Here is a 14,284-nt window from a genome sequence, read left to right as displayed (position 1 = left end):
CTTGCTTAGCATGAGCAGCTAAATTTGCTGAAGCCTTAGGCCGCACTCCTAGTTCAGTGAGAAAGGGCCCCAGAGCTGGTGCAGGCTGGAAAGATAAGGGAGTTACAAGCAGTCCGCATTCCTGTGCCCCACACTCCGGGAGGGAGGAGGTCAAGGCTTTGAAATAAGGCCTGCTTGGGCGCCAGGACCCTGGGAAACAAAGCCTCCTCTCACTGCTGAAACAGTGTTAATTGGGGTGGGGGTGGGTCTGGACTATCTCCCCCTTGTCAGGACCTTGGGAGATAACACCTACTGTCACTGCTGGGGCAGTGTTAATTGCTGGAATTACTATCTCCCGGTCGTCAGGACCTTGAGAGACAAGGGTGGGACCCAAGGAATGAAGACACCTCTGTCAGCAGAAACCGCAACAGGAAAGATAAACAGCCTGCCTAGGGACAGTGATGAGACCCAATGAGCAGCATGGGACCCCAGACCTGAATATTACTATTGGTCTGAATTACGGCGTGAGGGGTGGAGAGCTTAGACTGGAAAGTTATAATTGCCCAGGGATTTCTTTATTTGTGGTCCCTCTTCGGAGGCACCCAGCTCGAGCTGCAATTACTGCACGCGCGTCATTACAATTTATTTATTTAATTTGCCTTGATTTGGCCCTGAACTTTTCCAAGACACCCAGGGTGAAGAGGACCAATGAGACACCGCTGGATCCACGGGTGGTGATCTCTCTTTCTTTCTCTCTCTCTTTCTGTCTCTCTCCTTCCTCTCTTTTGATGAAAGTTTATAAGATCTGTTCAAATCGTGTGGCACGGGACTTGTTTATCTAGTTAAGGTAGCCATCATCGAGTTATCATATTTAGCCACATGCCTTGTCTTTTGTATTAATAAATCATAAAACTGATTGGTTGGCTGGCATCATTTCACCTTAGTTCAGTCCAAGAGCATCACGAACTTGGTTGTTGGTCCCAAGGAGAGGGAAGTCGTCCTAAACGACTGCTTTCGGGCTGTGACACACAGTTGCAAACTCTTCTGCAGCAGAGTCTAGCTCAGATGCATCCACCATGTCAATTGCTACTAACATCTCCAAACAAGAAGCTGCTGATGAAATTCTTGTTGTCTCCCTTGACTTCTTACAACATGGTCCCTTATGGTGCAGAATCTTCAGAAAAGAATGAGAAGGACTCAAAGAGCTCAGCAGAAAGGAAATGCAATGCAATACCTTCAAATGGAATTGTGATTTGGAAGGTAGTCCATGTGTTGAAGATTTCCCATTCTTCCTGTCAGAGTTCTGAAGAAGAAAGATGCCAGCCTGAGTAACCCAAAACTGAGTCACTCCATGGTGCTATTAGCTTAGATAATGAATCTAAAAAAAAATGGAGTAAAACTTCATGATTCCACTTGCCACATCCAACCTTCTAAAGCTTCTGAGATTTTCTTTTCTAAAACAAATGGATTGCTGGGAAGAGGGAGTTGTGTTGGTTGCATCTAAAATTTCTCACCAATGATGTATTCAGTATTCAGGATTATTATCATGTTCCTAATCCAGGCGAAGTACTGAGAAAATACACAGCACACATTTCACTGTAGCGCTTTGTGTCATTAACCAATTAGAATTTACAGAACACAGCTGATATATTAGAACTTGTCAACTTTAGAAAAGCTTAGCTGAGATAATAATACATGAGATCTTCATGAACTCTGTTTTGGGAAGGGGGAGTGTAAATTTCCGTATTTAACACCTAATGTAGAAATTTTGCAAATAGTGGTTTTCTACTCCCAACAGTACCTTCCTGCCTGTTACCTTGTATAATTTAATTACAGATGCCTATAGCTTTGCCTCCAGTCGCTCAAGAGAGAATCTTATAATCCCTCACAGGCAGCCTATTTAACAGCTTGTCCAAGGAAATAAGGTAAAATAAGTATGCTTTGATTAAAGTAAGATTTTATATGAGGTTAGCACGGGTTTATCTCTCTACTGACACTATTTAATGGGAAGATTTAAATCAGTTGAGAGAATTCCACACTGCACGTAGTGTTATGAACAGAACTAGCGATCAGCACTGCAACCTATTAATTGGATATTAAAAACATGTGGCTGATGCCTCACTGAAAACTTGGGCTTCTACATAGATTTTTTTTCTCTTCATTTTGTCATCCTGTCTATACTTTCTGCATTCTTCTTTCCTCTTTTTCACTTCACTGAATGTGAAGGCATTTTTGTTTTGTGCATTTTCTCTGGACCTCAAAAATATTCTGAGACTGATGCTCTTATGGAAACTGTAGTGATGGAAGCACCGCTTGTCTGTGAAGAATCCAGAAGAGTTCCTACCACCTTGAGCTGTGATCTTGAGAGTCTTTTTATCCAGTCAGATTCTGAAACAATTTCCACCAACAAAGAAGTTGCTGAAAGTCTTATAATAAAAGCTGGTAATGTGCATCCCGATACCAAAGGTCAGCACAAGGTCAGGAAATGATCCTTGGACACTGAGGATGAATTGCTTGGGCAGTGTGAGTTTGAAGGCAGTGGGGACAAAGGCAAACCTAGAAGATCAGAAGAAACTGGACTTATTTTGAAAGAAAACCTTTTGTACATCAGAGACTGAAGAGATATTAGGGCAAACTTCCTCTGTGACATTGAACATACTTCTAAAAATCTTGTGTCTCTGGATACCACAGATGATACATGCCAAGATACAAAGGACATTTCTAATAGCTACGTAGATAAGAAGTACATAATAGTCCTCAATTATCTAGTTATCTATCTAGTTATCTGAGAAGTAGATAATTACAAAATAACTATACAGATAAGAAAAAACACTGTAGAAAAACTCACAAAGAGCACTACAGAAGGAAGAGAGAACACTGTCTCTGGAGAGCAGGACAAGCAAAATGGAAGCAGAACAGATGGTCGTTCTCACAGGAGGGGTGCTCTTGCGTGGTGGAAACAAAGCAGCAAAATTGCCATGAGCAGGTTTATTGAAATGAAAGCATGTATAGCTCTTCTGATAATGAAAGAAACATCCCTGATAATGGCAGAAGCTTTGGAAAATGTCCTGTTTTCAGATCCTGAAAGAGAAGAAGAACAGAACAAGACAGGAATTGCTGTACTCATTCCAAAAGAGAGCGAGCTTGGAGCAGAGAAAGATCCTGTCAAGGTGAACCATGGAGATGGGAACAGTGCAGATGCTACAGTGATCACCATTCCTCTTCTGTAATGACAGGTGGCAGAGAGTTGTCTGATTGTGATAAGGACTTTGACAAATCAAGTCACACTTACAGCAACGGGTCTTGTAAGGATTCTTACAAAAGCAGAGGGCTTCACCATCCACTCTCTAGAGAAGATGTGCACCACTCCAGCAGCCGCAGAGCAGCCTCACATCGTTGTTCGGTGCCTCAGCAGCAATCTGAAAAATCTTCTCATGAAAGCCAGGTACTTCCACCTGTGTGGGTTTGTTACAAGACAACCCTGAGAAGCTCAGAAAGAATGTTCGAAGTAGGTAGATTTGGATAACTTCTATCTTAGATAGAATTTGCTTAGCATGAGTAGCCGCACACTTGCTTAGCATAAGTAACTAAATTTGCTGAAGCCTTAGGCTGCGCTCCTAGTTCGTTAAGAAAAGGCCTCAGAGCTGGTGCAGGCTGGAAAGATAAGGGAGTTACAAGCAGTCTGCATTCCTGTGCCCCACTCTCCGAAAGGGAGGATGCTAAGGCTGAGAAATAAGGCCTGTTTGGGCGCCAAGACCTTGGGAAGTAAAAAGCTTCCTCTCACTGTTAAAACAGTGATGATTAAGGGGTCTGGATTATGTCTTCTTCCTCAGGGCCTTGGAAGATAACACCTACTGACCCAGCTGGGGCAGTGTTAATTAATTGACCAGGACCTTGAGAAGCAGGGGTGGGACCCAGGGAAATGTGAGGAAATCATTAACCAATCAGTGTAAAAGAGGAAGGAAGTCACAAATATGGCAATAAGAGGAAGGAAGTCACAAATATGGAAAATTTGATTGTATAAATGCTACCTGAAAATTTGGGGGGGGGGGGGGTGTGCTCGATTTGTGGAAAACCACCGAGCACCCAGGCTTGCGCAACTCTGAAATAAATAAATAAAGGTCTCTCCTGAGTGTGTAATTATTGGCTCATTGCACACCGGGCAACGAATCCGCTTTTCGGACAACAGGTTCATTCAAACTCTGAGGGCTGTTCCCAGAAAAATGACTGACAAAGAAACAGAAAAAGAAAGCATACCTGTGCGGAGGGGAGTGAAGCCAAAATAGGGGAAAAAATCACAGAGAGATAGAGAAAGAGCTTTCAGGTGATCAAAAATGAAAAAAAAATAAAGTCAAGAAGGAAAAGAAGTCCAAAGATAAACACTGAGAGAAGAATTACAAATAAGCAAGGATTACAGCATAATCAGCAGTTTTTCCATGATTACTGGGTGTTTCTCATGTCTTTCCTTTTCTTCAGCTTGACTGGAAAATCATTGGTAAACCATCATGCTAAACCTCTAGGTGAGACTTCCACCAGATTTCACTTAGCTAAGGTCTACCATGTGCTATTAAAGCAGGTAGTTTTATCCTAATCCTCTGTACAGTACACCACTCTTAGCAGAAAACTGGAATACAGTCAGTTTTCATGTAAGGGTTTTGGAAGCCTCCCTCTCGAGCGAGTTTGTTCCTGTAGCCTCAGAGCAGATCAAGCTGTTTGGAGGTTCAAGCCTTTGCTGTTTAGAAATCAAACCCTCAGCCAGATAGTTTTATGCTGAGTATCATGACAGGGAATGACATCACTTCCTCTCTGTCTTTCAGATGCAGAGCTTACTGACAGAAGCCTGCAATGCTCAGACTAAACTTACCATCAAACCCCACAACTTAGCATCAAAACCAACAGATAAACATCATCAAAACAATTCTAACCATTAAAATTCAAAATATATTATCCAAGCATTAAAATTACCATCAAAACCAGTCAAAAGTGGTTCTTCAGATTTTTGTTCAAGATTTTCCTGTGAAACAAAGTTAAAAAATTTTTTTTTACTTGAGACTTTCTTTTCTAAAATGTGCTTGTAGTTCTGCTGAATGTTTTAAATTACCATGTAAATATGTCATTGAAAATAATGCCCTAGAGCAGGACATCTCAGGTACTGCTTGGTTACAGGCGCAGGTTGATTGTGTGTTATTCATGTAACGTTACTCCAAATTAGACATCTGGCTCTTTGCTTTACAAGAGGAAGAGAAAGAAAGAGCCGTGGTATATCTTTGTGGGTGATGAAGAGCAATCTGGCCCCAATCATCCTGCCCAGACTCTTCCTCCAACCCCGCCCAGGTGGGCAAGTGCCCCAGGATCAGCTCCATCACACCAGCAGCCCAGCTGTAAGCCAGCACCCCCAGCCCCTCCCCAGGATCTCTGCTCCGTGGTGCCAGGGACTGCCAGAGCCAGACAGAGGGATGGGGAGAGAGCGATAGGGATAGAGAGCTGGAAGGAGAGATGGAGAAAGAAAGGGAAGGATGGAGACCCAGACAAAAAGACAGGGAGCTGAGCAGAGGGATAGAAGGAGGGACAGAGGACTGGGCAGAGAATGGGGAGCAGAAGAGAGGAAAAGAGGGATGTAGAGGTGGACAGAGGAACAGAGAGAGGACAAGAGGGAGGGGGAGTTGGACAGAGAGAGAAAAGAGGAAAGAGAGGCATGGAGAAGCAGACAGATGGCTGCAAAAGGTGAAAGACTGAGAGGAGGACAGAGGGTCAGAAAGAGAGGGCCAGAGGGCTGGGCAGAGAAATGGGGAGCAGAAGGGTAGAAAAGAGGGATGTAAGTGTGGACAGAAAAACAGAGAGAGGAATAGAGGAGGGGGAGCTGGACAGAGGGTGTGAAAGAGATACAGAAGTATGGAACACCCAAGAGGTGGATGGAGGGCCAGACAGAGGGATGGAGAGTGGAAGGGAGGAAAAGAGGGATGGAGGGCAGACAGGAAGGATGCACAGACAGCAGGATGGAGGAAGGTGAAGAGGCATGGAGGTGGGTGATGGAGAGGGAAGGGATGAACACATGGGGAGAGAGAGAGATGAAGAAGAGCTTGACTGAGAGCTGGAGGCAGGGGCCGGCAGGCAGGCAGGGATGGAGAGGTGTGGGGGATGCAGAGGGGCAGAAGGGATGGAGGGGAATTCTCAGCCCTCAGGAAAGGGGGGAGATCTCACCTGGGGTTGCTAAGGCAGATGCTGACAGGACCCTGAAACACCCCAGGATCCCAAACAGGGGCTGCCCACATCCTGCACTGACTGATCATGCTCAAAGGCTTGTGATGGGCAGGAGGAGACATGCTTGTACCCCAGGGGAGCACCCTTTAGGGGCCAAGCCAAGGACTTGCTGTTGCTGTCATCACATGAGTAACCATCCAATTAGAGCATTATAATTAGTCCATCTCAAATTAGTGTGGAAAAACTCAAATAAAGAGTCTTATTAAAGGCAAAGTCTCGTTAATATACCTACATGTCTTGTGCAGGGGCTACCTCTTCTCAGCCCCAGTCTGCCCAGGCTGGGGTGGGGCAGGTAAGAGTTGGCTGAAGGTGCCAGTTTCTTCATCAGTAGGAGGAGGATGGTGGTGGGTTTGCCCACCACATGATTGGGATGACATTATTAAGGCCCCTCTGCCTTACTCCCGATTTTACACTCTCAGGAGGGCAGTTTAGGTGATGCTGATGTTTATTTTGTCCTTCCTGGCTCCAGCACAGGTCAGGCTCAGCACGGGTGGGGAGGAAGGACCCCATGGGGTGAGAGCTTCCTGCTCCCTGTCTCAGGCCCCTTGTGGTCCCTTGGGTACCACCCCACTGCCTCTGTCCCCCTCCCCTGTATCCCTCCATGTCACATCTGTGGGGTGAGGCAATGGGAAGCCACTCGGTCATGAGGATGCTCCATCCCAAGACTCAATGAGGTGAAATTGAGCTGTGGAGAAGCCGCGGTATATGTGAACAGATCAGCTGTGAATCCAAGCTGAGGCTTGGCACAATCAGGACACAAATTCGGGCCGTAACTAGCACTGGGAAAGTTGCTGGGAGAGGAGGTTCATGGCTGTGCCCCACTGCAGAGAGACCCTTTGTTCTCCGCATGCCACAACACATGCCGTGGGTGAGTCCTGGTGCCCCCAGGGTCCTGCATTGGCCCCCCAGGACCCCAGGCCCTCTGCGAGCCTCTTGAGTTGCTCAGCATCGCTCCACCAGTCCATGGTGAGCCCAGAGCCTCAGTAGGCATTTCCACTCAACCCAGAGATGCTGTTGGCCTTTCTTTACCCCCAGAGCCATGTGTGCCCCAGAGAAACAGCCACAGCACAGGAGCCTGATCCCAGCTCTGTGGGGTGATACTGGAGCAAAACCCTCCTGCAGCCACCCCAGCCTCCTCGCTACCTCGATCAGCTTGAGGGTTGCCAGCAGCTCACACATGCTGTGCAGAAGAGGGAATGCGGCCACGCAAAAAAGAGCTAGAAATAGGATTTAGTAAGAATGTGGACGGGATGTGGGTGATCACATGCTGGGCTCTGCTCTCTGGGACTCTTGCACCAGGCCAGGAGGCATGCCAAGCCAGACCTCGTGGTATGTCTTTCTTTTGCAGCTGCTGATCTGGTCCTTCTCCAGAGGGAAGCGGCCAGGCTGTGGCTCCATGTGGTGCTGGGTGGCCTGGGAATGGCACGGTGGATGTCGAGGGAGGTGCTGGATGTGGGTGTCTGCGCAGTGCTGTCAGGGGGCTGACCCCAGCGCCTGGGGCGCATGCGCTCCCAGGGACTTCCTGGACAAGTCCCATTGGTGGTGCAGCCTCTTTGCCCGGACATAAAGCTCCAGGGCCTCCCGGGCCTCCTCCAGCAGGAACAGGGCCTCCGTCATGTGGAAGCAGACAGGCACTATGCCGGAGTGCAGCAGGGCAAGGGGCGTGGGGGGCACCAGCCCGCAGATGGACATCTCATGGGATCTCTGCACCACAGCGGGGAAGCTTCCCAGATGGGTCTCTACGCACTTCCTTATGGTGTGCATCCGCAACCTCCTCCCACAACGCTGTTCCAGCTCCAGCCTCAACATGGGGTGAGGGTCAGCACCAGCAGGCTGGCTGCTACCACCATCCACTGAGCGCGACCCTGGGGTGGCAGGCAAGCCAGCCTCGCAGCTGACGTCTCTCTTGGGCAGTGATCGAGTTGCGTCTTCCAGCTCCTTGGCCCAGCTGTGAGGCCTGAGGTCGGGGGGTGGGGGGCTGGGGCAGGACTGAGCAGCCCCCGTGCTGGGGAAGGAGTCTCCTCCACACACTGCACCCCACCCAAGGCTGGAGCCCACTGAGGAAGGCAACCCTGGACTGCTAGAGGCCCAGGGGCTTTGTCGCGCTGCACGCAGCCCTCGCTGCCTCTCCCGGGCAGCCTCACTGCAGGGCCCGCAGCTGAGGTCGTAGCAGAGGAACTGGCCCAAGGACCCGCCGTGGGCAGCGAGGAGCCGGCCCCTGCAGCTGGACATCCGCTGCACATCACCTGCAACACAGCAGGAGGACACAGCACCTTGAGCAGGGCCGAGTGGGTCTGCCCCAAACAGCCCTGTGTCCTGGGACCTGGTTCCTCCCAGCATGGATGCACTCCAGCCTGGGGCAGCTGCTGGGACCGCAGGATGGCTGGAGGTAGGGGAGGGCTGGGAGCCCCCAGCAGGGACACACAAATCAGCAGGGCAGAGATGGACAAGACACCCCCACGTCCCAGGATCCCAGAGCAGGGCTTGTCCCATGGCAAGCCCCCTGGGAACAGCCTCCCTCCCAACATGTGTGGTGTGAACTCAGCTCCTGGAGCCCAGCTCCATGCTGGGGCCATGAGCCCAGCCAGGTGGGCACGCCATCCCCAGCAGGAGCCGGCACTGGGGTGGCGCAGCCTCGCCTGGGTCCTGGGCTTCTGAGTGCCTCCCCCCGCACCAGTTCCAGGGAGAGACCTGCAGGCACAGGATCACCCGCACTGTGACCGTGGCCTCGGCTGAACCCGCAGGACCCAGGCCCCGACCCATGGTGCGTGTGGGTGCCACCAGCCGGGGCCTCCTGCAGGGCAGGAGTCATTCGCCATGGGGCCAGGCTGGCCAGGCTCCCCAGGAAGGGCTGCCCGGAGCCTCCTTCCTACCTGGTGGTGTTGGCCAGAGATGCTGCGCTGGCTGCGCAGGGCGGCCCAGGCAGCCAGGAGCAGAAGGAAGCCGGGGCAGAGGCAGAGGAGGCTGCCACTGCCCCAGAGCAGGGAGAGCCAGCTGTGCTGAGCCAGCCCCATGGCGTCCAGCATGGCGGGGCTGGGGCCGAGGGCTTGGGAGCGGATGCAGCCTTTGGAGCTGCCCTGGCCTCCCCACACAGCCCTCTGTGGCTGCTGCCCCCGTGGGATGGGACAGGGCTGGGACAGTGAGGTTGCTGCCGCCACAGAGCTGTGAGGCCATCGAGCGCATCAGAAGCGCCTGGCAGCGGGGATGGCTGGGGGGCTGGGGGGCACTCGGCCACAGCAGGGGCTGTGAGGAAGGGCAGACCCAGAGCACCCAAAGCTGTGCGGGGCAGGTGGGAGCAGAGGACAGATGGGGCTGAGGCAGCCAAGGAGCACACGGAGGGCAGGGGCAGGGGACACGGGCCCTGGACCACGTCCCGCAGGACGGCCAGCTGGCCTCTGGCCTTGCCTTTGCGCTCTGCTCCCAAGGGCCGAGGGCACCTGGGCTCTGCCCTGGCCCCAGCCAAGGGCATCTCATGGGCTCGGCACACACAGGGAGCCCCTGGGGCAGCCCAGCTCCGCTCCTGTGCCCATGGCGCAACTCACCCCTGCCCACGCGGGCTCTTTGCCCACACTGCCCACGGGGATGGGCCCTGCCCTGCTGTCAGTCCAATGCTTGATTAGTGTTATTTATCCCCAGATGAGGCCAGGCATCTTCTGTACACAGCCTTCACGGACTCCCCCCTACACTTGGAGTGCTGCGTGTGGTCCTGGGCTCCCCAGGACAAAAGGGACATGGAGCTACCAGAGCAAGTGCAGTGAAGGGCCACAAAGATGATGAAGGGACCGCAGCATCTGTCATAGGAAGAGAGGCTGAGAGAGGCAGCCTGGGCCAGGCGAAGCCCTGCCCGCTCGCCTTGTCGGAGCAGGGCTGTGGGACGGTGCCCTCCCACAAGATCTGCGCTGAGCCCAGGGCCAGAGCGGGGCTGCCTGCAGGGCAGATGGGAGGTTGGTGTGGATCACCTGCAATGCAGCCCAGCTGTTGCCTCACTCCACGCTGCTGTCACCGGCTGAGTGTCTCTTTCTTTTCTAGTCTGTGATGTCAGCAGAGGAGGGAGGAATTTCGGATGATGGCGCCTTTTTCCCTGCAGCCAGCACAAGCCAGCTGCACCCGGCAATGCCGCTGGCACCATCTGAGCTCTAATCTGCCCTCTCTGCCTGGGCGCTTCTGACATTGCCTGGGGAGGCTTTTGCTTGTTGCCTCTTGTGTCAAATACATCCCCAAGCTCTTGTCCAGTTGGGCTTTTTTCAGAAAGGACCCAACCCCTCCATGCAGGGCATGCGTTGTCATGGCCCAGGGAAGGTGGGGAGCAGAGGGAAGAGGTTGCTTTTCTGCTTGGCAAAAGACATTGCCCAGTTCACAAGCATGGCTCTGGCTGAATTTGGCCACTCTGCTGGTTGGCAGCACTCAGCTTGAAGTCCGCTGACAGAGGAGAAAAGGGAAAAAAGCTCAGCGAGTCTGAGATTTCTGCCAAAATCCCGCCCTAGACTGTCATTCAAGCCAATACAAACTCTGACATAGTCTGAAGCCACCATAGGCCCACTTAGGAAAAACCCAGGCAAACACAGAGGGGTGAAGAGGGCTGTCCAATGGACTTTGCAAGCACTGAGGATGTGTCTGAAGCTGGGGGGTCTCCTGGGTGCAGCCCCGAGACCCCGGTGATGTCACTGCAGAGTTGCTGGGACTCCCATGACATCACTGCTTTCAGACAGCTGCAGAGTCGGGCCCTGCTCACTTTGCCCCAGGCTCCCCGCTGGGCAGCACGCGAGGTGCCCTGTGCCCAGCAGGGTCGCTTCACATTTGGGCTTTGCTCCACGGCCAGCAGCAGCTCTGCCTGGCAGACGTGGGGGCTGTGGACCCCGCAGGGCTGGTGTCCCGTGGCCGGGGGTGCCCAGAGGTGCCAGGGCGCTGGGAAGCTCTTCAGGCATATGGGGTGTTCCCTGCTGTGCAGGGACAGACGTGTGCAGGTGAGCTGTGCTGATCCAAGGCAGGCAGGCACTGTGGCCGGCAGTGTGGCATTGGGAGCCTGTTGGGGACTGCCAGCTCTCCCCCACCCCCGCCAGTGCCTCCATCAAACACTCTGTGGGGGGTCAAGGAGGAGAATGCTCCCTCCCCCCGCCCCCGCCAATGCTGCTGGCTGTCTGGCGAGAGTGCGGGTGGGCTCTGCCAGATGGGGAGGCTGGCAGGGCGTGGGACGCTCTGTTTCCACCCTGCCCCACTCCCAGGCTGGGGCTGCCATTGCCCAGAATTTGGGAACCGCTTTCTGGCCTTTGCAACACCTGTGCACGTGTGTTGGGAAGTCAGTGCCCACGCTTCCCTGCTGAGGAGGAGCTGACGAAGGTGCCCCTTGTGTCCCCTGAGATGGTCTCCTGGTGGTTGTCTCTCTTGATCCTGACTGCCACAGCTTTTCTGCTTTCTCCTCTTTTAGTCTCGAGGACAGCTCATGAACTCTACATCTCTTTTGTTCATAGGACGTGGCATCATCAGGAGAACTTCTCAGAGGATGGTGGCACTTCCCCTGGTGCCAGCATGAGCCAGCTGCAGTAGGCAATGCTGCCGGATGCCTCTCCAGATGGGCTGTGCCCCTTCTGCCTGGACACACTTGACAACGCTGACTACACTGCCTTCTGCTTGCACAGCTTCTGCTTTGCCTGTATCTGGCAGTGGTCAGAAACCAGAGCTGAGTGACCACTCTGCCAGCACCCTTTTCACTCTGTCCTCCACACGGTGCGAGTGGATGACGACTTCCAGCAGTACCACACTGGGCACTCCGAGAGCTCCTCTTCGGCCAGCCATCGAGGAGGGAGATTTTGTTCCCACTCCACGATGAGCAGGCGGCATCATTCTGCAGCCCTCTAGCACAGGAGCTCCCGTGGCAGCGACAGTGGCCATGCTGGGGCCCCAGAGAGGGCCCGAAGCAGGTGCCCGAGGCAGAACCATGATGGCCGCAGGTGGCTGCAGCACATGCGGGGCCAGAGACTCCCCAGCTAGGAGGAGGTGTCTGAGCCCGGCCAGGCCCCTGGGGAGGAGGAAGGTGTGGGGCCCTCCTGCACCAGCTCTGTGTGGGCTCCTGCAGCCAAAGCTTCTCCTGGGGAAACCTCAGAGAGCTCTGACAGGGCCCCAGCCAACTCTGCCCCCACAGCGCATGCCCTGCCATCGGCGTGGGGCAAAGAATGGCAGGAGCCCCTGAGGTGGCCCAGCAGGCACAGGGAGCCTTCCCCTGACCAAGAGAGGCCCGGCAGCAGGTCCCCCCGAGGCGACCAGCTCCGCTGGGGAGTCCTGGGCACAGCGCACTATGCGTCCTCAGCTTGGTGGAGGAGGCGCAGGAGCAGGGCTCACACTGACAGGTGAGTTCCTGGCTCCCAAGGTGAAGTGTAGGTCTTCTCGGGGAGGACTGAGCGCTGTCACCATGCAGGACTCCAGGAGAGCCGGGATGACTCAAGGGAAAGGTGCAGAGCAAGGGGCCGATCCTGGTGGAGGTCCCACAGCCATTCTGAGTGCAGGCATTGCTAGCACACCATGCCAAAGGGCAGCACAATGAGCCCCTGGAAAGGAAAGGACTCAATCACCCTCACGGTTAAATGGGCTTTTCTTATGGTTAAATGGAATTTCTGTCTTTCCTTGTGTGCCCATTGCCTCTTGTCCTGTCCCTGTGGACCACTGAGAAGAGTCTGGCTCCATCTTCTTTAACCTCTCCCTCCCACATCATGTATTTCTTTCTATACCCATTGAAAAGGTCCCCCTGAGTCTCCCCTCTTCTATGCTAAACTGTCCCAGCTCCCTCAGCCACGCTTCGGGTGGCAGATACTCCAGTCCCCCAATGATCCGTGTGGCCCATTGCTGGACTTGCTGCAGCACGACCATGTCTGTCTTGTCCTGGGAGTCCAGAACTGCTCCCAGTACTTCCAGCATGGTCCCAGCAGTGCTGCCAGAGCAGGGCCAGCCAGGGGGGCTCCAGCACATCAGCCCCCTCCTGGCCCGGCCCGGCCCAAGGTTCCAGCATGCAGCAGGGACCTGGCAATGCTCAGGGCATTGATGGTTGTGGGAGCCTCCCCCTGGCCCCCAGGTACCGGGGGTTCTCGAGCAGTGGGAGGGCAGGAGGGTCCGGGGACAGAGCGTGGGCAGAGCTGGAGAGCTGAGCTCTTCTGGTGGTGGGAAGGCAGTGGGGCCTCGTGGCCAGAGCTGGGCTGGGGTCAGTGAGGCAGCTGGGCTCCCTGGGATGGGTGTGGGGTCTGTAGTCCCCCTGCCTGCCCTCAACGAGCCTGGGGAGAGCGCAGGCATGAGGGAGCTGGAGGGGAACAGGATACCAAGGCTGAGGACTGGAAAGGACCAGAGGGTGAGCGGAGAGTTTTTATTGCTCCTGGTCATGCTCTGGTCCATCCTGGGGCTGCCCCATCCCATCCTTCTGCCCAGGGGTCCCTGGCTGCCCTGGGGCTGTGCAAGAATGGCCTTGCTCTACCTCCCCTCCCTGGGGTTTGAATTGCGGTGCTTCTGCTTTGCTCTGAGCCTGCTGCATTTTCCCAAACCCCAGAAGCAGAAAGCGCCCAAAGGATGGGAGTGGTCAGAGGGAGGAAGCAGTGGCACTGCTGAGGGAGAGGGCAGGATGCAGCTGGGGTGGGCGGCAGCAGCCGCTTGGTTGCACCTGGCAGGAGCTGGCTGGGGGCTCCTGGCAGGCAACAGGGCCAGAGAGAGAAAGAGTTGAGGAGGGGCCATGGATTTTCCTTCCTTTTGCAAAGTGGTGCCTGAAATGAAGCAGCAGGGTCCAGCAGACAGACTGGGTGCCATGGAGCCTGTTGTGCCTCCTTCCGCGTTTGAGCATCTGGTTTTTGACATGATGGAGGCAGCACCTCCTGCATGGAAATGACCCCAACTCTTCTTGGATAACAGGAATTTTGCCATGAAGGCACTCAGCTCCTTTTAGCAAGCTCAGTGTCTTGATCCCTGGAGGCAAGGCCTTGGTATCTCAGAGGAAAGGAGTCTCCTGAGGGAGCCAGCAAGGGCTGGGAGGGCCCATGGAGCTCACTTCTGATTCCTCACTTGGATTTGT

The 14,284-nt window shown here is 53.8% G+C and overlaps 1 protein-coding gene across 1 annotated transcript in view; it reads right to left on the bottom strand.

The window, feature by feature from the left end:
* Positions 1 to 12,746: 12,746 nt before the first annotated feature.
* Positions 12,747 to 14,284, bottom strand: part of LOC135329235 (uncharacterized) — a 38,053-nt gene continuing 36,515 nt past the window's right edge. The window contains exon 7 of the mRNA XM_064517186.1: positions 12,747 to 12,782. Coding sequence (XP_064373256.1) covers positions 12,747 to 12,782 — 36 coding nt within the window. The remainder of the gene's footprint in view (positions 12,783 to 14,284) is intronic.

Source organism: Dromaius novaehollandiae, chromosome 9 (assembly GCF_036370855.1).
Source record: "Dromaius novaehollandiae isolate bDroNov1 chromosome 9, bDroNov1.hap1, whole genome shotgun sequence".
In the NCBI taxonomy this organism is placed as follows: domain Eukaryota; kingdom Metazoa; phylum Chordata; class Aves; order Casuariiformes; family Dromaiidae; genus Dromaius; species Dromaius novaehollandiae.
This window is presented reverse-complemented; position numbering and strand designations above follow the sequence as displayed.